The 22,286-nt window shown below is 50.4% G+C and overlaps 1 protein-coding gene and 1 long non-coding RNA gene across 2 annotated transcripts; one reads left to right on the top strand and one right to left on the bottom strand.

Annotated features, from left to right (window-relative positions):
• Window positions 1-14,963: 14,963 nt before the first annotated feature.
• LOC116662717 lies at window positions 14,964-21,006 on the bottom strand. The gene is made up of 2 exons (XR_004318723.1): window positions 18,916-21,006; window positions 14,964-18,718 (listed from the first exon to the last, which is right to left on the bottom strand). It is a non-coding gene; the product is annotated as an uncharacterized LOC116662717 (long non-coding RNA).
• TIFAB (TIFA inhibitor) lies at window positions 18,753-22,056 on the top strand. The gene is made up of 2 exons (XM_006183571.3): window positions 18,753-18,884; window positions 21,013-22,056. Exon 2 carries the CDS (start codon window positions 21,023-21,025, stop codon window positions 21,647-21,649), a length of 627 nt encoding a protein of 208 aa, XP_006183633.1. The 5' UTR covers window positions 18,753-18,884; window positions 21,013-21,022; the 3' UTR covers window positions 21,650-22,056.
• Window positions 22,057-22,286: the final 230 nt, after the last annotated feature.

The following is a 22,286-nucleotide window of genomic DNA, read 5'->3' as shown; positions in this document are numbered from 1 at the left end:
GACTGGGGATCAAGCACGGCTGGGAGAGTATCCAAGGGACCGCTTTTGAGCAGTTGCTTTGGGAGTGGGGGTGAAAGTCAGCCTGGGTTGGATGGTTATTGGTTAACCTGGGCTCAGAATTAGGCTGTAGACTGAACTTCAATCAGGAACCAGAGCCAGGCAAATGAAAACACAGAAGCTCCTGAAGGTGGGCCAGGTGACCCAGGTCCTGTGTAAGGACAGGAAGGGCTGCAGGTCTGACCCTCAGTCCTCTGTCCTCTGGGCCCCCGGAGGCAATGTGCCTCTTGGCCAGGCACCCAGGTGATTTGGAGGTATGACTCCAGAGCAGGCCTGACTCATGAAGAGACACTGACCAGCTCTGTACTCAGACGTCCACTAACAGGCCCCCTCTCCAACACCAGCCAAGGTGGAGATGTGGGAGGCTGGCCCTACTCTCCCCCAAACCCCCGACTCCATGTGTTAACAGTACAGTTTTTCATCTGCTATCTGCCCGCCCAGTGTACACCTGGACCTGAGACTGTCCTTCCTCTGAACATCTCTGATCCCATCTGCCTCACAGGGAAGATTATGCCTCTTGAAAAGGTTGATGGGAGGATAACATAGGATGCAGTGCCCAGTACAGTGCGGCCACATTATAGGCATTGAGTGCAGGGTCGTCTTCCCTCTGTCTGTCACCCAGTCCCCTCCACTTGTTCCCTGCTTCTCCACTGGTGGCTCTCCCAGGGGATCTGCAGCTGGACCTCTTTTCAAGGCTGGGTGCAGTCCTGAGGCCTGGCTGTGGTGGACATCCTGAGACCCACCGTGACAGCAGCTTCAGAGCAGATACCCAGAGTCCATGCGGAAACTGAGGAGCTGAGAAGCCCCCAGGAAATGAGCATACCACTGCTACTGCCACGGCTGGTGCAGCTGCCACCAGCTCCCCATACTGCCTACAGAATGCCCCTGTCTACTCTCCTTCATCTCTTGGGGACCCACTGTATGCCTTGGGGTGCCTGGTCCCAAACATGCCCCAGGGCACTGCTCTATGAGAACACTAACTCCACCCAGACAGTGTGAGGCCAGCCAGTGCAGGAGTTCAGTGCTCCCCAGCCCTCAAGCTCCTGCCCAGGACCCTCCTGTCCTAGTGGTGGGCACAATGAATTGCAATGGCCTCCCCACTGGACGGTGAACACTGAACACACAGCACACTGCACAGGCCCTAGTACTCAGCAGGTGTCCCATCAGCGTCTGCTAAAAGGACAGTGAAAAGGACAGCTCTTGCTCTGAAAGTGCCAGCACCTCCCCGTGAGTCTGGGATGGGCGGGCAGACCTTGGGGTCTGGAGCGCGAAGTGCAAGTACCACGGACGGCAGAGCAGGGTTGGAGCGCCATCTACCGGCGTCTTGGCAGACCAGCAGGAAAAGGCTGACCACGCTGGGGATCCCAGCACTTCCAGGACCGCCCTGAGGCTGTGATGTCAACCTCGGGTTTTGAGGCTGCTACTGAATCCATGTTCCAAATACTCTACATACTGCCTCGCGATCACCAGCAGACGCGGCCTCCTCGTTGAGAAAAGAAGGGTGGGGCCCAGGAGTGAGTAAGAAGTCCTGAATTGCGTTGAGAATACCCAAGAAGGGGCTTCTCTTCCACCAGCTTCTCCAGGGCAGGAATTCCCCAGAAACTCTCCTCACTGGGAGGCCTTGAGCAGGAGTCCATGACTGCAGTTACTGCAGAGCAGAGGTAAGGGCCTGCTTCCTGGGGGGACCAGGACAGACTTAGGGCTGATTCCAGCTCTGCTCCTTTCTAGCTGTGTGATTGAGGACTTGATACTTACCCTCTCTGTACCTCAGTTCCCCCACCTGAAAACGAGCCACCTGACAGTACCTACCTTATAGGGCTACTACAAAGATGAAAAATCTTATCTGTAACCCAGATGCCCAGATACTCACTGTTCCAAAGGTTCAGGCTTCCCTTTCATGCCTACAGAGCATAAGAGACCCAGCCTTCAGCTTACTCGGTCATAGTATGGCTGCTTTTATCAGGTTCCCCTCCCCAGTGTTGCTGAGAGTCTGCGGGTTGAATTTGCCCTTCCCTCAAATCCTGGCTGCTACTATTCTCTCGTTTAACCTCCTGACTCAAGTTCCCCACCCTCCTTTTCTCTAGTGATCCCTTGCCACCTCATAACAAACTTTCTCAGTCCCTGCTGAGCCCCAGGGTCCCCCACCCCAAATGCCGCCAGGGATGCTCCTCCAATACCCTAAAGCCCAACTAGAACCAGGCTTGCTGGGAAGAATAGCAGGAGGGAACCACAGAGCATGATGGAAAACCCCACTAGCTCCTGGGTGTGGCCAGGCTCAAAGTCCTAAATCCAGCAGAAGCCCCAGGTTCCTCCTGACCCACCATCCCTGGGGTCCCTGGCTGGCACTTCCTCCGCATGGGAGAGCCCCAGCCATGTTGCACTCCCCCAACTCCAGGAACCTCTGGCTTTCTGCCACCCAAGAGGGAAATCGATTACTTTTTATTTCTGCAAGCAGACTGGCAAGAGACACAGTTCTGCCCCGAATGAAGACAACATTTTATGTGATTATACAAAACAAAACTCTGAAGTGTCTTTATTTTGTTGCCTGGAAGCTCTCCATCTCAGAAAAGCATCTTGGCTTTTCCTATAGAAAATCAAATGCCCTGTTAGTTATTTTCCCTCTTTCAGAAAACAAAGGAAGAGCTTGCTCTCAAAGTTGTCTCCTACAGGAACTAAAAATCGAATAACAATAGTTAACATTTAATACCTGTTTCCTGCCATAAGCCCTTTGCCTGTTTTATCTCTTTGAATCTTCACACCGACACTGGAAGGCAGTCTCCAGCCACTTGGTCTCCATTTTATAGAGGAGGAAAAGAAACAAGGAGGTTATGGGACTCCCCTAGGGCCCCACAGTTAGTAAGTGTCTGAATGCAGATTCAAACCCAGACAGTCTGGCTTCTTAAAGCTTCAAGTGGGCAGCACTGCTTCAAGGTCAGAGCAGAGATCTGAAGTCTCCCCCTCTCTACCCACGTCTAGCCATCCAGGATTGTGGAGTCCAGTATCATCCGGAGCGCCCTATTACAAACGTGGGTGTCACATGCTCAGTGGGATGACTGCAACATGGTGGGGGGTGCCCAGCATAAGGGGCAAGCGACTGGGTCCTGAAAGGCCTGTATCTGGGCAGTGGTGCAGCCTGAGACGCAGCCTCCCCGAGTCATCCCCGATGGCACAGGGGAGGGTTCCTGAGGAAGGGGCATCTGTGAGCGCTGTGCAGCTCAATAGCTCACACCGCTCCACTGCTGGAAGCCCTCCTGCAGCTCACTGTTGCCCTGGGAAACAATCCAAACCCTTCATCACAGCCCATAAGGCCCTTCGGGGGCTGCCTGTGCCCTACCTGGTTTTCTAGCCTCCTCCCCACACCCTCTCTCCTGCTCACAGATGATTCCCGACCAGCCAAGTGGCTGCTTCAGGGCATTTGCACTTAATGTCTTGTGCCTGACTTCATTCAGCCTCCTGTGAACCAGAATCTCTCTGGGGCCTTTTCTGACAGCGTCGCTGTCCCCAAACCAACCCCAGCTACACACCCATCACTGCTCCTTCCTTTCCTGACTCTCTGGAATGCTAGGTCCCTGAAGGAAAGCTTCCTGACTGTGGAAAGCTGAATAATGGCCCCAAGACATTTTCACTTCCTAATCCGGGAACCTTTGAATGTCACCTGATACGGTAAAAGAATGAACAATAACTTGTATGGCAAAGGTGTGATTAAATTATGAATCTTGGGGTGGTGATATTAGCCTGGATTATTCAGGTAGGATGAAATGCAATCACAAGTATCTTTATAAACGGGAGGCAGAGGGAGGCACATACACAGAGGAGGGGGTCCTATGCAGAGGGAGCAGAGCTTGAAGATGCTGGCCTTGAAGTTTGGAGTCATGCAGCCACAAGCCAAGAAATGCCGGCAGGCCCCAGCAGTGGGAAAACACAAGGAAAGGTTTCTCTCCTACAGCTTCTGAGGGAGCATGGCTCTGCTAACACCTTGGTTTCAGCCCTGAGATACTGCTTTCAGACTCCTGGCTTCCAGAACGGCACAGGCTGAGAGTCTGTGGCAGATTGTTACAGCAGCCGTAAGAAACTAGTGCACCAACACACTTGTTTACTACTGAATCCTCAGGGCCAAGCCCGGTGCTCAGCATACAGTAGGTCCTTGATAAGTGTGTGCTCGATTATTGAATGAAAGAAACTACACCTAAAGCAAAATATTAGAAAATAAATGGGATAGAAACAAAATTAAGCAGGCAAACATTAACCAAAAGAAATACAGTACCACTATCTTATGAGACTAAGGAAACAGTAAGGCAAACGTTTACCAATGGGGAATGTGTAGGCACCTAATAGCATGATCTGGAAATAGATAAAGCCAAGTTTGACAGGATTAAAATGGAAAAGAGATGAGAACATGATGGATAGTAGATTATATTGTTCCTTTCAAAAATGATTAGGTCAAGCTAGCAATGAATAAGATGGTAGATATGAACTTCACAATTAGCAGCTGGATCTAATAAATGAGTGAATGGGACGAGAGGCTGAAGGCAGCCCACGGTTCGGGGGCTGAAAGGAGAGACTGCAGGGGCCACTTAGGGGCCGGGGGTTGGAGCCGGGCCCAGAAGTCAGAATAAAGGAGGGGTGCAAGGGGTGAAGGGTAAGCTTCGGAGAGAGCAGAGATGTGAAGGGGGCATCTCAGTCTATGCCTGCGTTTGTAGCCTGCCCATCACTGGCAAACTCTTGGATTTTAGGCAAGTGAGGGGACTCTATACCTCAGTTTTCCTCCTCATAAGATGGGCGTGATAGGTTGATATAAAATAGTCGTCCAGGAGGTTCAATAAGACAACGAACCTAGGGCACTTGGCACACAGTAAACACTGAGTAAATGGCAGCCTTTCGTTGAATTTGAGACTGGGATGAAATGCACAGGCAGGTGAGAGGTGAGCCTGCCTGCTCGGAGGCTAACACGGAGTGGGAGCCTGAAGATTTTCCTCCAGCCGGCATCCAGGTTCCTGTCAGTGTTCCCACTGACTGAGCCCCGAGGAGCACCCCCAGGTTTCCTGCCTAGAGTCCTGGGGAGACCCTAGATGGCTCCCCTCCATTCCCAAAGGCCAGACCCAGCTCTCCTGAGGGGTCCAGTCAGGCCCCAGGGCTGTCCAGGAGCTTAAGGTCATAGACTTTGAAGATAGAGTCCACTTATCATGTGACCTTGGATGAATGACTTAACTTCTCTGTGCCTCAGTTCCTCCATCGGTAAAATGAAGTAAGGCCCCTACTTCATAGCGCTATTGAAGGAATGTAATTAGTGGATACATGTCAAGTGTTCACAGCTGGGCCTGCCACACAGTCTCAGGACCAGAGACCAGGAATCACTGTAGCAGGACCAGCCTAGACAGGTCACCCCAGGATGTCTGGCCCCCACTCACCAGTAGAACTTTGAGCCTTTGTGGTGATTTCTGTTAATTGGTCCTGTGGGGACTCCCATACTAAAGAAAAATCACATCTTGGTATAGGAGGTTACCACATACCTCACACGAAGGCTGCAAATTCAAAGGCTTACAGGAGCCTAGAATGTAAAACAGCTGGGTGAGATGGGCTGGAGGGGGCTGGGGCAAAGGGGGACTGAGGGTCCAGCTCATCTTGAGGGCGAGACTGGTGCCCTGTGGGAACAGAAGTCCCAGGTGTCCTCATTTTCTGACTTTTCAAGAGAAGCTGCAAAGAAGGTTTCTATTTCCAGACTCCTGATTTTAAAATGTTGACAACTGAGACAAAGTGCTTAAAATACCATATTCTGTGCCCCAAATTATCCCCCAGTTTCTTGTTTGAGGAAAGAGAATCCACAAGGCAGAGGTGCCAAGTCCTGGTGGCTCCCAGCTAGACTGGGGTGCTTGCAGATTAGAACAGCTTTCCCTAAGGATCACAAGGGAATTCAATTCCTCAGGGTGAAGCACCATAAGCTTCTTTTTAAATTGAGGTATAGTTGATTTACAATGATCTATTAGTTTCAGGTGTACAACATAGTGCTTCAACATTTTTATAATTATACTTCATTTATAGTTAATATAAAATATTGGCTATATTCCCTATGCTGTATAACAAAGCCTTGTAGTTTATTTTATAAATAGTAGTTTGTACCTCTTAATGCCTTAGCCCTCTTGTGTCCCTCACCCCTTCCCTCTCCCCACTGGTAACCACTATTCTGTTCTTTATATCTGTGAATCCATTTCCTTTTTATTATATTCATTTGTTTTATTTTTTTAATTTTAAAATTTTATTTTTTAATTTGTTTTATTTTTTAGATTCCACATATAAGTTATAACATACAGTATCTGTCTTTCTCCATCTGACTCACTTCACTAAATATAATACCCCCCAGATCCATCCATGTTGTTGCAGATGGCATTATTTCATTCTTTTTTATGGCTGAGTAGTATTCCATCATGTGTGTGTGTGTAAGATGTGATCTTTATCCATTCAACTCATAACCAATTTGAATGTCCATGCAGCTGTGTGTTTGCAACAAACAGACCAAATTAGAGTTGTGACATTAATCATTTCAACAATGACAGCAAAACACCACTGATGAATGAAAAGTTGTGTATTTGATTTTCTTAAATGATGGTATTGGGAAAAAAAAATCAGTTTGTAGTGAAAAATCTCCAGGCCCTCACATTTGTGGAGTAAAGAATGAAAGAGAGGGAGGAGGGAAGATGCAGGCCTGTCACTCACACCTCTCAGGGTACCTGTGCCACCAAGAGGGAGCAGGGGCTCTGAAGGAGTGAGGTGGGGGAGTTCTGGCCCTGAATGAATCTGAGGCAGTCTGCACCCCACCCCCCAATCCGAGCACCTGCCTCTACATATACAGGCATGAGTCCAGCAGTCATGCTCCTTGATGTTCACTCAAATGAGTTAAAGGCATCTGTCCACCCAAACACCCACTCACAGATGCTTATAGCAGCTTTACTCATAACTGCCCCAAATTGGAAGCAACCAAGACATCCTTCCATTGGTGAATGTGGTACACCCAGATAATGGAAGATTATGCAGCACTAAAAGAAAACAAGTTATCAAACCATGGAAAGACATGGAGGAAACTTAAATGCATATAACTAAGTGAAAGAAGCCAATCTGAAAAAAGCTACATACTGTGGGATTCCAACCATATGACACTCTGGAAAAGGCAAAACTATGGAGCAATAAAGATGGTTGCCAGAAACAGAGGGGAGGGAGGGACGGATGAATAGACAGAGCACAGAGGACTTTTAAGGCAGTGGAAGTGCTCTGTATGATAATATAATGTTGATACCTGTCATATATTTGCCAAAAACCCACAAAAGGTGCAGCACCAAGAGTGAACCCTGATGTAAACTATGGGATTTGATGACAATGATGTGTCAATGCAGATTATAACACATGCATCCCTCTGGTGAAGAATGGTGACAGTGGAGGAGGCTGTTTAAACGTGTTTAGGGAGAGGGTGTATATGGGAATTCTCTGTACTTTCTGCTCATTTTTGCTGTGAACCTCAAATTGTTCTAAAAAATAATTTTTTTTTTAAAATGCAGGCAAGACCTTTCGAGCACACAAAAGTTGCCCAACAGTGCCCCCTAGCACCCACAAACTATGAACTTTCTTACAGAGAGTAGGGCTTGGAGGTTTTTTTATGTATCCAAGAGCAAGAGACTAAGGGAAATTTTGCTTCTCTGAGCTGCAATTATTGATAACTTGGGCGTGTTGGGAGTTAGAGGGAAGGGGAGAGGGAGGGAAGGAGAGGCAGACTGCGGCTGGTACTCACTAAGCCCTAGCCCTGGTGTTTTAGCCAGGTTTCCAGGCAGGCCAGGCCATGGCTTGTACTGAGGGCTCGCAAAGGCTGCCAAGCTGAGTGGAGAGCCCCCGGGCTTTACTGGAAAGCATTGGAGGCACCCTGTGGTCTGTGGCAAGCCTCGCAGCTGCAGACTTTGCCTCCAAATGGCTGAACCGCGGTGGTCGTGGGCCTCACCTAGAAACCCTGCAGATCTGCAAGGCGTGACTGCTGCCAATGAGCCCACGGCGGGGTGGGGGGGCCTTCCAGTGCCAGGCCTGCCGATCGCAGGCAGAGGACCACACTTACATAGCAGGGGCATGTGGGGTCAATGGCCACCAAAAAGAAATAGCCACGTACTGGGCCACTGGGTGACAGCTCCAAGCAGGCCTGACTGGTGATTTACGCTTCATGAGGTGACGCGGTCCCAGGGAGCCTCTGGAAAACCACTTGGAGAGAGAGCACTGTGGGCAGGATTTCTCATTTTCTCATCACTTTTCCATTTTCATGATATAGCTCCCCCCTGGGGCTGAGGGAAGGGGAAAATGCTTTTTATATTATATTAGTGACCATGTGGAAAAGACATCTTTCCCGGGACATTGGGTTCAGGTCGAAGACGCACATTGGTAAAGCACATGTGAAAAATGTCATGCGTGGAGGGTATGAAATATTTGTTGTCGTGGCTCGGGCTAGTTCGGTGAAATATCATAGGACAGGGAGAGTGATGTTAAGAGGAAGAGACCCCTGGGGAGAACGTGGGCTGCTGGCCTCAAGGACACCTTCACAGAGCAGGGTCCTGGACCGTGTTTAGATGAGAGGCAGGCCCGGCTGCACTACATGCTCATGTTTGCTGGACTTGCAGAAAGAGTATCTCAAAAGCGTGCAGAACACTCCTGATCACGCTTACCTGTTGAGAGGGGTGAGAGACTCTGAACTCTACTCCTTTTTTTCTCTTTTCAAAGATTGTGAACTAGGTGACTATATTACCTTTTTCAAACATTACCTAAAAATAAAGCAAAAAGTCTTTCACCTTGTGAGCCTGCGTCTCAGAACAGACTCGAACGTTCAGAGAAATACTGCATCTTTTGACTAGAAAATCATCGCAAACGTCCTCCCTCCAGCCATCCCTTTCTCCGTACCAACGACTGGCCGCCAGCCACCCTTGTGCGCACAGAGGCCTGTACCGAGCTGAGTGCAGAAGCACGGCAGCTTCCACAGGCAGCGCCCCACCTCTCCGGGAAGCCTTCCCCCAACTAAACCACCCTCCTCGTGCTGCTGTTGTAGGCTGTCCCCTTGCTCTGCACCCTCAGAAGATGGAGGACTGATTGTGGGGCTTTTCACCACAGCAGTCCCAGGGAGTCTGCCTCCCTCCGTGTGAATAAATCTACAGCACCAGAGCCCAGCCCTGAGCTTTCACACCCTGGAGGAGTGGGCTAGCAGGCAAAGAAAAGAATACACTCAATTGTCTCCCAATATCTGGTCTCCCCTTCTCCTATATTAGGAGAGCACCCCCCCCCCATTTGAACACTGAGCGCACGGCCACCCAGCCTCCCCTGCAGCTAGGTCTGGCCCCAGCTAAGGCCAGGCCAAAGGATGTGAGCAGAAGTGATGGGGGCATCTCCAGGTCATGCCTCTAAAGGAGAAAGATGTGCCACGGGCTTTTCTCTCTGCCTCACTCCCGCCAGTTGGGATGCAGACATGGGGGGAAGAGCCATTTGGACCCACATGGATGAGGGCAACACTTTGGGGTTGGCAGAGAGACAGGTCAGAGGGAGCTCAGGCTGCTGACAATGGAAGCAGCAATATGAGCCCTGGACTGCTTACACCTGGCCTACTAGGTAAGAGAGAAGTACATTTGCCTCTCCTTGGGGCCACTGCTTTAGATTTGTGTTAAACCAGCCAAACCTTCATTATAATGGAGATATAGAGAATATGTAGAGAAAAACTTAATAAAACAAGATAACGTAGCAGTTCTGGAGAAGACAGGCTAGGGCCTCTCTCGTCTAGGTTAAGGCAGTCAGTACAGTCCTGCCAGCTGATGTCTCTATGAGCTGTGCTTTACACACACAACCTCAGTCTCACTTAATCCTCACTCCATTGCCATTTTGGAAATGGGAAATTGAGGCCCCGAGAGCTTATACGACTTGCCCAAATCCCTTGATTCACTAGTGGTGGAGGCGGGATTAGGATTCAGTCCACCTGACCCCAGAGCCACACTGCCTTCCAAAGCCCCAGGCTGCAGGTTCTCTGGATATGGTACCGTCCAGACTCTACGCTGGGCCTTCTTTCTTCGATGGCCTCCCCTATTCTGGGGGAAGTGACTGTATATTCTTTATGAGGGTCTGTGGCTATTCCCCTAAGATACCTCTTAGGGCACTCAACAGAACAGCAGAGACAGGAAAACAAGCTAAGTGATGAAGGCCAACATGCGGCATCAACCCCACTCAACTCTGGGGCTCTGACAGGGTCAAGGGAGAGACTGGAGGGGAAGAGCCAGGAGGAGCCGGGGGCAGTGATGACAGCAGAACCTCAGGGGCCTGTGCAGAGGGCTGAAGAAGTAGCTGCCTGCTCCTGCTCATACAGTTCTCCGACATCTGGCTCCCTCGCACTTGAGTGAGCCTTGGCTCCCGCACGTCCCCTTTTTGAGATGCCCGCTCCTCTTTATTAACTTAGTCAACTCCTGTTGGTTCTTCAAGAGTGGCCTTGACATCACCTCCTTGACGAAGCCCTCCTGTCCCCTTGGCACATTGTTGGGGTTCCCTTGGCCTCATGCATCCCTCCCAGGTCCCCCTTGGTGGCACTTGTCTGAGAGACTATATCCTGCAGGGCCTGGACCTCCTTGAGGGCAGGGGTTGTCTCATATGCTTGGCCACCCAGGGCTGGATGCAGAGGAAACCAGTTCCCTTTGAGTCCAGTCTGCCCCTTGGGAAGAGGTCCAGGAGCCCCACTTAGAAATACACATAAATGAGCTGGAACTTGGCTCTGGGGTAGGGTCCTGATGCGGGGAAGTCTGGCAAGCTTCTGTTCTGTGTGTGGAAACAGCTCTTAGCCCCCACGGGCGCAGAGCACATGTACACATGGGGATGGTCCAGGAGCTCCAAAGCCTAGGCATCCTACTGCCACCAAAGCCTCCACTCCCTAGAAGTTTCCAGGATCCATTTCTTTGTCCCAGACTGAAATGCAGGTCATGTGCAATCTGTCTTCCACTCCAAAGTGAGGTTTCTGTCTGTCACCAGTTTTGAAACTCCCATTTGTATTAAGCTAGTAAAGGAGAATTAAAAGCAGACAATTTAATTTTGCAAAAAAAGCCACAGAAACAGCTGGAGGGCCTTTCCTCTGTTTTGGCCAAAGCAAGCCAGATGGCACTACCCCTGGTGACAGCAGCTTCTGAGGTGGCATTTGAGACTCACAGCCTCAAAGCTGGACCAGGCTATTTTTCTTGGCATCAGAAGCCTCTGTGATTTAGCATTCTTCCCAGGAAATTTGGGTCCTCCTCCAGCTCATGATGACCATTCCAGATGTAGGAGGTGGCTTGAGGTGTGAGAGGCAGCGGGAGAGAGTGGACACCCTGCGCGGGCAGCACAGGCCCCTCCAGGGTCTGCTGCTGGTGTCACTCCACACAGTGGAGATCAGTTTGCCTTGCGGGTATTATCCAGCAGTTGCAAAATCAGCCTTCTAGGAAGAATTTTAAATTATGAGCAAATCAAAAATTTGGAAATGTTGTGAATCTTGGGGTTTTGTGTGTCTACTGCGTTAGGGCTTCAGAGCTTGCTTGTGGGCTCTGAGGCTGGGGCCCAAACTCACAAAAAACAGCGCTCATCAGTGGCTGTCTGGGCTATTTATTTAGAAGCCCATAGTAGCAAAACCATAACAATAACACCCACCTTTACCCTTAAAATCTGTGGCATTAGGAACATGGAGAAAGTGCAGAGAGCAAAGAGCACAGCCTCCAGCTCGCAGGCAGGAAATGGCAGCCCTGGCGCCTTGCAAGTGACCCACAGCGGGGATGATTCATTGATCCGCCCACTAACACCTCCCTGAGATTTATATTGTTAGAAAACAACCCACAATGCTGAGAGGGCAGTGTGTTATTTTAAATGAAGATTCTTCTGTTAAACACTATAAAGATGGGAACATGAAATTAACAAAACCTGCAAGGATGAATTGGAACACTTTTTCTTTTGTATTGTAGCCAAGGTATGTAAAATATTTTATTCAACCAAACAGCGTCAAATATGATAAACTGTCACCATCAATCATAAACCTTATCTTGAGATCAGTATTTGAAGAAAACCTGGCTATCCACATGAAGCTGGACCCTTACACTTATCCTGTATATAAAAATTATCTCAAAATGGATTACAGACCTAAATGTAAGAACTAAAACTACACAACTCTTCGAAGATAAGCTTCATCACATTAGATTTGGCAATGACTTCTTGGATGTGACGCTAAAAGCACAGGCAACCAAAGCAAAACTAGATATGTTGGATTGCATCAAGATTTAAAACTTCCATGCATCAAAGGACATGAAAGAGAGAGAGAAAGCAACCAACAGAATGGGAAAAAGTATTTGTATATCCCGTATCTGGTAAAGGGTTAACATCTAGAATGTGTAAAGAACTCCAATAACTTAATAGAAAAAGAATCCAATTCAAAAATGGGCAAAGGACTTAAGTAGACATTTCTCCAAAGAAGATACATAAATGGCCAACAGCTTACGAAGAGATATCCAATGTCAGGAATCGTTAAGGAACTGCAAATCAAAACCACAATGAGACATCACCTCATACTCATTAGGACAGCTACAATAAACACACACACACAACACACACACAACACCAGCAGGAAATAACAAGTATTGGCAAGGATGTGGAGAAACTGGAACCCTTCTTCACTGTTGGTGGAAATGTAAAATGGTGTGGCTACTATGGAAAACAGTAGGGCAGTTCTTCAAAATATTAAACACAGAATTAACATATGATCCAGAAACTCCACTTCTGGGTATACATTCAAAAGAACGGAAAGCAAGGTATTAAACAGATATTTGTAGATAATATTCACAATAGTATTATTCACAATAGCGTAAAGGTGGAAGCAACCCAAATGTCCATTGACAGACAAGTGGATAAACAAAATGTGGTATATGTATATACATATATATGTGTATACACAACAGATTATCATTCAGCCTTAAAAATGAATGAAATTCTGACAAATGCTACAATATGGATGAACCTTAAAGACATTATGTTAAGTGACGTATACTGAACATAAAAGGACAGTGTATGATTCCACTTATACGAGGTATCTAGAATTGTCAAACCCTCAGAAATGAGTAGAATGGTGGTTGCCAAGGGCTGGAGGGAGTGGGAAATGGAGAGCTGTTTAATGAGTTTCACGTTTCAATTTTGCAAGATGAAAAAAGTTTCTGCAGATTGTACAACAGTGTGAATATACTTAACACTACTGAACTGTACACTTAAGATGGCAAATTTTTTTATGTGCCCTTGACCACAACTTAAAGAAAGACAACTATTTGTGGAGGGATAGTAGTTTTTTTTCCCTCCTTCCTCCTGCTGTCAGGTCTACATGGAGTACTGCTAGGCACCAGGAACCACCTAAATTGCCACCCAGAGGTTTTTTTCCTATGGTGTGTTAAAAATCTGCCTTTGAAGACATGCTAATTTCAGAATATGCTTTATTCTGAAACTGAAACATTAGTTAAAAGTCTTTATGCTAGGCTTTTACCTCACTTAATTAAAAACAAAAAGGCCCTGCTTGATGTGTGTTGTGCTGTGTTTGAGGCCATCTTTCCCGGCCAGCTGCGTTCCTTAAGTAAGACCAAGCTGTGTTTCTTCAATATGGGTTCTTTCGTTCTTGTTTTTGTTTTGTTTGTTTGTTTTTTACTTTTTTTATTGATGCATAGTCAGTTTACAATGTTGTGTCAATTTCTGGTGTACAGCACAATGTTTCAGTCATGGATAAATTGGGACTTCAAGATTTGCAGATACTTCAATATAGGTTCTTAACTGAAGAAGAAAGAAGCCCTTGGCAAATCCTGCTGACCAAGTGGAAGCTGATCCCTCTCAAGGTGTCAAATGAAGATATCAGCTACAGGGTAAGGGAGGCTGGGCAGTTGTGATTATCCCCATTCTACAGATGAGGACCCTGAGGCCCAGAGAGGAAAAGCAACTTGCTACAAAGTCGGTCCACGGCAGAGCCCTCCCTGCCCACTGCCCCAGAGCTGCTTCGGATGCTGTGGCTACAGGGGGAGGGGCCAGCTCTTGCTCCCCAGGCAGCCTGAGGGACAGCCCTTCAGCTCAGTGGGAAAAAAGGAAGTAAAAGCACGAGGTAATTGTGGGGCTTCTGCCACTGGCCACGTGTGGCCTGACTCACCGCTCCTCCCCACCCCCGCCCACTCCTTGCACAGTGAGATACCAAAAGGCTTCAGAATTCCTAGGCACCCTACCCCAGGCCTGCACCAGGCAGTGGTCCGGCCTCCATTACTGGATTTAGCATTAAGTACAATTGACATATATTAAGAATTTAGGACAAATGTAAAAATTGTTGATTTATAATAAATGTCCCTTGTTTAAAAAAAAAAGAATCTAGGACAATAATGAAATTGGCTTAGCAGTGCCCCTTGGAATAGGGGAGGGAGCATGGGCAGAATGCTCCCCATCCAGCAGGTGGAGGCCACCCTCTGAAAGAGGCCCCACCAGCACTCCGGGAGGGAACACAGCAGGAATAAGCAACCAGGGCGCTCCTCATAGCTATTTGCTTCCTGCCTGGAGGCAACTAGTAAAGCTGGCTCTAAGAGATCACCCAGCCCAGTCCAGCCATCAGAAAGTGGGGACCCAAGGCCCAGGGAGGGGAAAGGGCTTGCCCCTCAGGAGCACAGGAGTTGAGGGCGATGATTTCAAGATCAGACCTGGGTTTGAGATACAAATCTGTGACCTACCAGGTAGGTGGTCTTCAGTGAGTTACTTACTTAATTGTGCCTCTGCTTTCTCCTCTGTGAAATAGGAATAATACTGGGACCTCTCTCAGAGTCATAGTGAGGATTAAATAATGTAGTTCCTACAAGGGCTTAGCACAGGACATAGCATATAGCAAGGACTCACTCAACACTAACTTTACTATCGTTTTAAAATTCAAATACAACATCGCTGTTGTTACCATCTTATTAGCCAAGGGCATAGAGCCAAGGTGTGGCAGATCCCTTTCCAGCAGCTGAGTATCTGACTCCATCTGCCTCCACCAGGTAGCACCCACATACCATCAGATCCACCTGGCCAGCAACCAGGCATTCTGCAGGAGTCAGCACAAGCATCCCCTCCTCCAGGAGGACTTCGCTGCGGCTCCCTACCCCTGGCAGGTTAGAGCCCCCTCCAGGGGTTTACGTTCTGTGCATCCACCCTCACAGCACCATCTCTACAAGTGACAGGTAATTTTTTTCTTACCTGAGAGCTCAGTGGGGGCCAGGAACAGTCTGTCCTGACGATCATGGTAACAACCAATCCTCCTGTATTCTGAGCGCTTTTTAAGCACAAAGCCCTGGCCCGGGCTAAGTGCTTGACGTGCATTTCTTCACTCGTGGCGCCTCCCTGGAGAGGGTCATTACTACTTCGTTTTACCGATCAGGAAGCAAGCCCGGCCTCTCACTCTCGCTGCGCTGTGCACTAAGTCTATTCCTGGGCAGGTTTCTTCACCTCTATGAGCATGTCTGTCCCAGCACCTGGGCTTGTAACCACCTGCTGTTCCGCGTGGTCTCACGCTCTGGCCTCCTGCTTTATCTCCGCACTCAGAGTTGGTGTCCTCCGGTGAGATTTGCCGTGGATTCACCTTGGGCATTTTCAGGGCATTTGGAGTGAGAGAAGCAAGCACCCTCTCCCCCTCCCACTCCCTCCCTGAGCTCTTGGTGCCCCTCCCCAGCAGTCCCATGAACGGCTCCCCCAGACTTAACACCATCCTCTTCCACCTTGAAGAGCGTCAAGAGCGTCAAGAGCGTGAAGAGCGGGCCCCTGGATTTAGGGATGCTGCCACCTGGTGGCCACAGGCTATCAGGACGGGGGCAGGGGGCAGGGGCAGGGGCAGTGGGCAGCCGCACTGGCTTGGCGGGCTGCAAGCTGGCCCCTCTCTCGGCAGAGCGTACTGCCAGCCAGCCAGCTGGAGCACATGTTTGGAGAAGGTGGGGCAGCTTGACCCCAGAGGACATCACCCATTAGGCACGATAGCTCCATGTTTAGGCCCAAGAGTACAACAGGCTGGGTCCAAATCCTGGTTCTGACATTTCCCAGCCATGTGATCTGAATTAGTCAACTAATTACTGTGAGCCTCAACTTCCACATCTGTATAATGGGTAGCCTTCTTCTCCTGGGTTAGGGCCACATGCCCCAGCCATAACCTGGAGATTCTTTCTAGAGTATCCATTTTCCTTCATTATTATTTAAAATAGAATTTCTATTGAACTTATGCAAATTATATATTCAACTCCAAAAATATGTTTGTTTTAAGCAAAATCTGAAGACTTCTGAGAATTTGGGGCTGGTGCAAGTCTGCTCTGCCAGTCCCTCTGCTCAGGACGCATCTTCCCTCGACTCTGCTGTTAAGGATTCTATCAAGAGTAGATCTCATTTACCAACCTCTCACCATGAGCTCTGTACATAGCTCATTTAGCCCTCATGCAGCAACAAATTATCCTCATTTTACAGAGCATAAATTAGGTTCAGAGAGGCTGAGCAAGTTGTTTGAGTTCACACACTAGCTACAAGAAGGAGCCAAGCCTCAGACCTGAGTCAATCAGACACAAGAGTCCTCAACTGCCCACTGCTGTAGAAAGTCCTGGAAGTGTCTCTCTGTCTCTGAGCTCTCCAAGGAGAAGGACAGGGATATTTGCTCACTGATATACAACCCCCCAGGGTCCCAATACCGACAAGAGGAGGCCGTCCTAGCCAGGGGGCCAAGCAGAGAGAGACCAGCACGCCCACTCCCCCAGCTTTCACCTCCCTGGGGGGATGGCCAGCCGGTTACCAGGAGAACTTCCTGCTGGCCCTTGGGAGATGCAGTTTGGGCAGTTCTTCCTCTTGTCAGATAAATTCCCTAGCTGTTTCAGTTCTCTTTCTTGCTGGGAACTGCTCTGAACCAAGTTACTGAGAGAACTCACGGGCCATGAACACATCTCTTCCACCTACACGCTCTCCCATGCAAGGGCTGGCAACGGGGACACAGCCTTCTGGTTCCCCTTACTGAGGCCCGGTTCTAGGGGGCAATGAGGAGGGGTGTCCCATCTCCCAGGGAGGAAAACTAAGGTGTGGAGAGGGGATAGAACTCACCCAGAGGGTCAGACAGGTGAAAAGATTTGTCCAGGATCAGGCAGTCACTAAAAGAAAGATATAAAACTTGAATCTAGATATGACTGACACTAAAGCCAACCTTTAACTGCTAGGCAACCAGACTCTCCAGTCTGGCCTTGAGGTTAAGATCTGCCTCCTTCCTCCCTGCAGCCCTCCTGGAATACTCCCAGAGCCTCTCCCACCTCTGCCCTTCTATTGCAACAACTGTTCACTGTACAAATCTCCGTGTGTTCCCAATGGGAGAGCAGGCATCCTGTGTGCGATGCTGAAGGTACACTTCTTGAGGGTGGGCCTCCCACACACACAGTTTGGAGCTCAGAGAGAGAGAGACAGGAGGATATGGAAGACAGGGAGATGGCTTGGATCACTCCAGGGGCAAGTTCAGCTCCCATCTCTGGGGGAACCCCAGTTGTGGTGTCACAGGCTGTGTAGGGCAGGGATGAATGACTGTTCTCAGAGTTCTCTGTTTTTCCTTCCTAGTAACTAGGCAACCAACTAGAGTTTAAACACTGAGAATAGAGGAAGCAGGCTGGGAGTTCTGAATAGTACCCAGAGAGATTTATCCCAGGGTTGTGGCCTGCTGGGCCCTCTAGGGCCATGAGGGTAACCATGAGAAGGGAGTAAGCAGTGGGCCTGCGGGGCAGTGAGGTGGATCAGGGAGGCACCTGCTGACTGACAGGCATGACCTGGCCTGCACCGCTCACCTGTATACCCTTCAAGAAGCACCAGAATACCCAGGGTTTGATGGGGAAAAGAGAAAGGATTATGCTGCTGTCTCATTCAGGGACCTTGGGCCAGACACTGCCCCTCTTAGTGCCTCAGAAGCCCCCTGCATAAGCTGGGCACATGTCTCTTGCCAGCCTAGGCAGCTGGTGGGTACCATGAAGGCAACATGGAGGCAATGCAAGAAAGGCTACACTGGTGGACAACAGAAAGCTGTGCCCAGTGCAGGGTTAGCACCATCGTGGCCCTGCGTCACTTGCGGGACAGCCAGGGCCCACACTGCTGGGCAAGCATCCATCTTGGTCTCTTCCAGGCGGCCATCAAAGGCCAGCAGAGTCCTGCAGGGGTGGGCATAGGAGGAGAGGCCAACCTACATGAGCAGCTGTTCTCTCCTTCCCCTGAGACCCTGCCCTTCCTGACACACTCAGTGGTCTGCCACGTTGCCCACAGCTCCCTTGGCCACCCCCAGCCCAGCCGCAGTGGCTCCATCACTGTCTCCCACATGTAGTGGGGGCTCCCCTCATGGCCCTATATCTAAAAAAGCTCTCCTTTCTAACAGGCCTGTGATACCTTTGCCCCCACCCAACAGGCAGCGGGGAAGAGGGTCTCTGCTGATACCTTGGACATAGCTCTCCAGGCCCCTGGGGACCAGGCAGTAGAGACTAGCAGAGCTGAAACCCAGCAGGGAAACTCCTATTAGGGCCTCTCCTAGCAGGAGTCCCAGACTGGGGTTGCTCAACCTCTCAGCATTGGGGTTGCACTTCTGCAATGGGAAATTACACTTCCATTTTCTTTCCTAAAGGGAAAAAAGAAGAAAGCCACCAAACAGATGAGCATTCTGACGTATCACGTCCGGAACCACAGCCATAATCACCATCCTCAGATCCGCCCCAGCCCAGACCCACTCCCTCCCGAGAGCTCACAGCTACAGGATCAGAGCCAGAGGTGCCCCTGGAAGTAAGGTAGGTGGAGGCCAGAGGCATGTGAACTCACAATGAGGGGAGAAGGCCTTGTGCAGCTGGGAGCAGGGCCACCTAGCATGTACCCCAGAGTGTCTTCCTCCCGACTCATCCCAGAGGCGATGGCATCCCTAGAGCTGGGTTTCTGCTTCCCCAGAACAACTGGGGTCCTGGAGAAAAGGCAGGTCCTCTTCAGGGGCTCTGCTCTGGCAGGGGGAGTTCTCCCAGCTCTGGAGTACTTAGCAAAGCAGAGAGTAAGGTCACAGGAGCAGTGGTGAACACTCCTTTCTGGGGGATTCTCTTAGGGTCCCTGGGCAATGGAGTTTGGTTTCTAGAGGTGAACTCTGAGTTTCTGGTCAGGCCTGAGGACTTGGATGCCAAGCTCAGCTGTCCTGGACCCGGCTTACATCACACACCTTAGGGAGAAGCTTTCCGCAGACTGGGGCCAGAAGTGGGATGTGGACAGGGCGTGTGTGTGTGTGTGTGTGTGTGTGTGTGTGTGTGTGTGTGCGCGCGCGTGCACGTGTGCACATGTGTGTGTGCACATTAGGGAAAGGGGGGTGTCCTGAGGGGCCTACCACTCACTACCAGATTGGAATGTCCTCACCATCACTTTACCCAAAAGACAGGCTTGGCAGAAGGTCCAGGGTTTGGAAGGACTTGGAGCCTGTCCCACAGCCTTTAAGCACCAGTCTCTCATTTGGGGTCTGTATGGACTTGATTTCACACGACTTTCACATGTATGAGTCTCTTCTCATTTAGGCAATTGGTACGCGTGCCCCCAGACACTTGCTGTGTCCAGACCCTGTTTGCACTGCACCCTGGGACACAGGGCATTGCAGCAGCTCTGTCCCCCAGGGACAACAGGAGGAGGGAAGCACAGGGAAGGCTGGACAGGGACCCACATAACTGACAAGTGGCGGGAAATGGACTGAATGCAGGGGCCCCGGGGGAAATCTCCTTGTTGTAAGGGTCTGAGTGCAGAGAGAGGAAAAGAACTTCCTGAAAGAGGTCACATTTGAACCGAGCCTTTAAAGATGAACAGTTTGGGATGGAAGATGCATTCTCAGTAGAGAAAACAGCATAAGCAAAAGCGTAGTGCTGGGAAAGTGTATCACTAGTTATTCTGATCCACTCAGTCCGTGGTTCCTGTTGAAGGTGGTAGCAGGTCCTGGGCCACATGGGGTCGGTGGATGTGCCAGAGAGTTTATGTTCCTCAAGTCCATGCAGGAACAGAGCTGGCTGTTATAAGTAGCCTTCCTGCATGTGCCAGTGAGATCCTAAAGGACAAACTTCTGGTGATGGACAAGTGATGTGTGCATTGCCCACTGGCAGGTGTGGCCATTCGACCTCCTTGGAGCCCCTATCAGTTCTGCATGAGAGTTCAGCTCTTTCCAAGCTCCGTATCAGGATCTGTCTTCCCCCCATACAGTGAGGAGGGGAGGCTAGCGGCATTTGCGCCTGCAGGAGCACTTGGAATGTGCTAGCTGTTTTTGTTTTTCCTTCGGGTCTCCAGGCAGCCTTTCTGGTCCCCCAGGAGCAGGGAGGGCTTCCCTCATCTGTGTCCCTCTATAACACCCACAGCTAGAAGCCCCTTCTCCTCTCCCAGCTGCTACTCCTGTTCATCTGCTCATCCCCAGCCTCTGGTCAGCGCCTGGCTCGGAGGAGGACTCAGCAAGCATTTGTTGTGTGACTCAGATACAAGGAAGGTGGATCCTATCTTCTCTCCTTCCCTTCTCACTAAGCAGGGCCAAATTGTCCCCAGAATTTGGGCCACCAAAACACCACCATGCAAGCTGGGATGCCTTGGACCTTGCCCAGACAAGGATGAATATACCTATGCCACAGAAAAGAGAACTAAAATTTAGAAAGTGAGTGGCTTGCCCCACTCAGAGGGTGTTAGGGATAAAACTGAGGCTAGAACCAGCAGGCCTGAGCCTCCACGCCGGCTCTGGCCATGGCTGCAGCCTGGCTGGAGCAGCGTGACCACATCCACGCTCGGTGCCTGGCTCTGCTGGCTGGAGGTGGCTGGAGGTCCCTGCGGTGAGTAAGCATGTCTGGTCTCAGGGAGTCACAGAGGACTGTCTGATGACTCCAACCACACCTGTGCTCTGTGATCTGTCCTTCCCAGGCTCCTGTCCATGGAGAAGCCCCTCACGGTTCTGCGGGTGAGCCTGCACCACCCCACGCCGGGCCTGGCCGCCTTTGCCAATGTCCCACAGCGGCTGCAGCATGACACCAGCCCGCTGCTGGTGGGCCGGGGCCCAGACGCCCACCTCCGGCTGGAGCTCCCGCACCTCTCCCGCCGGCACCTGTCGCTGGAGCCATACCTGGAGAAGGGCAGCGCCCTGCTGACCTTCAGCCTGAAGGCGCTGAGCCGCAAGAGCTGCGTGTGGGTCAATGGGCTGACGTTGAGGTTCCTGGAGCAGGTTACCCTGAGCACCGTCAACAGGGTCACCTTCTCTGGCATCCAGATGGTGGTGCACATTGAAGGAGGCACCTCCCTGGAGGCCTTTGTCTGCTGCTTCCATCTCAGCCCCTCGCCCCTGATTGACAGGCCCCAGGCTGAGGAGACCGACGAATGGGAAGGTGTTCCCCAGGAACGACCTCCCCCAGCTTCAGGGCAGCAGGCTCCGGGTCACCTGGGCTTTCTCCACGGCCCTTCGCAGCCAAGCCCTGGCAGAGCAACAGAAACGCAGCTCCAGAGGGAGCCCCCAGACAGCGCTCTCCACCAGCCCCGCTGGCCACCCCGAGCAAGCCTCGGCTGAAACAGGACTTGAAATATTCAAGCTACATCATGTAAGATTGACCAGCGATGTCTGACGGGTAATCCTGAACTGATTCTGCAAACACGAACAGCCCGGGGGGAGTGCCCTCCACCTCTACAGCTCTGCGAGGTAACAGGAACTTCATATACTTTTAGAGGCCCTGAGGGGTTTGGGAGCCTCTCTCGGTGTTTCCCCACATTTCCCCATCTTGTCTGACTAGGAGTTACTTTATGTTGCTAATTTTGCCTGCTGCTTAAGAGCTGGAGTTTGAGGTTGCACCAGGAATGCGGGGACACATGTAACAATTACGTTTGTGGTAGCTCAGGGTTACCTTGGGCTTTCAAATACCCACAGGCACTCGGGGCTTAGGGAAGCCTGTGTTTAATAAACTGCAAGTATTTCATTAAGCTGGCATACCCAATAGGATTCCCTGATCCCCAGATGGGCCGCATGCACGCCACGTCGTCACGCAGAGGCGGGAGCGGGAAATATGGGAGAGGTGTAAGAGGAAATTGGAAAGGTGGGGGCTCTCATTTCTAGAAGGACGAAGGTAAAGCTCAGGGCTTCCTAGGGATGGGGAGCTGGGGGCTGGGCCAGCCTGGAAGTTCGTTGTCACCGTCCTCCATCCTCCTCATCC

This window comes from Camelus ferus, chromosome 3 (genome assembly GCF_009834535.1).
Source record: "Camelus ferus isolate YT-003-E chromosome 3, BCGSAC_Cfer_1.0, whole genome shotgun sequence".
In the NCBI taxonomy this organism is placed as follows: Eukaryota; Metazoa; Chordata; class Mammalia; order Artiodactyla; family Camelidae; genus Camelus; species Camelus ferus.
Note: the sequence above shows the minus strand (reverse complement) of the source record. Positions and strands in the feature narration are given on the sequence as shown.

What these genes read in the sequence shown, in the direction of transcription:
- TIFAB (XM_006183571.3), top strand. Translation starts at nt 21,023, where the DNA reads ATGGAGAAGCCCCTCACGGTTCTGCGGGTGAGCCTGCACCACCCCACG.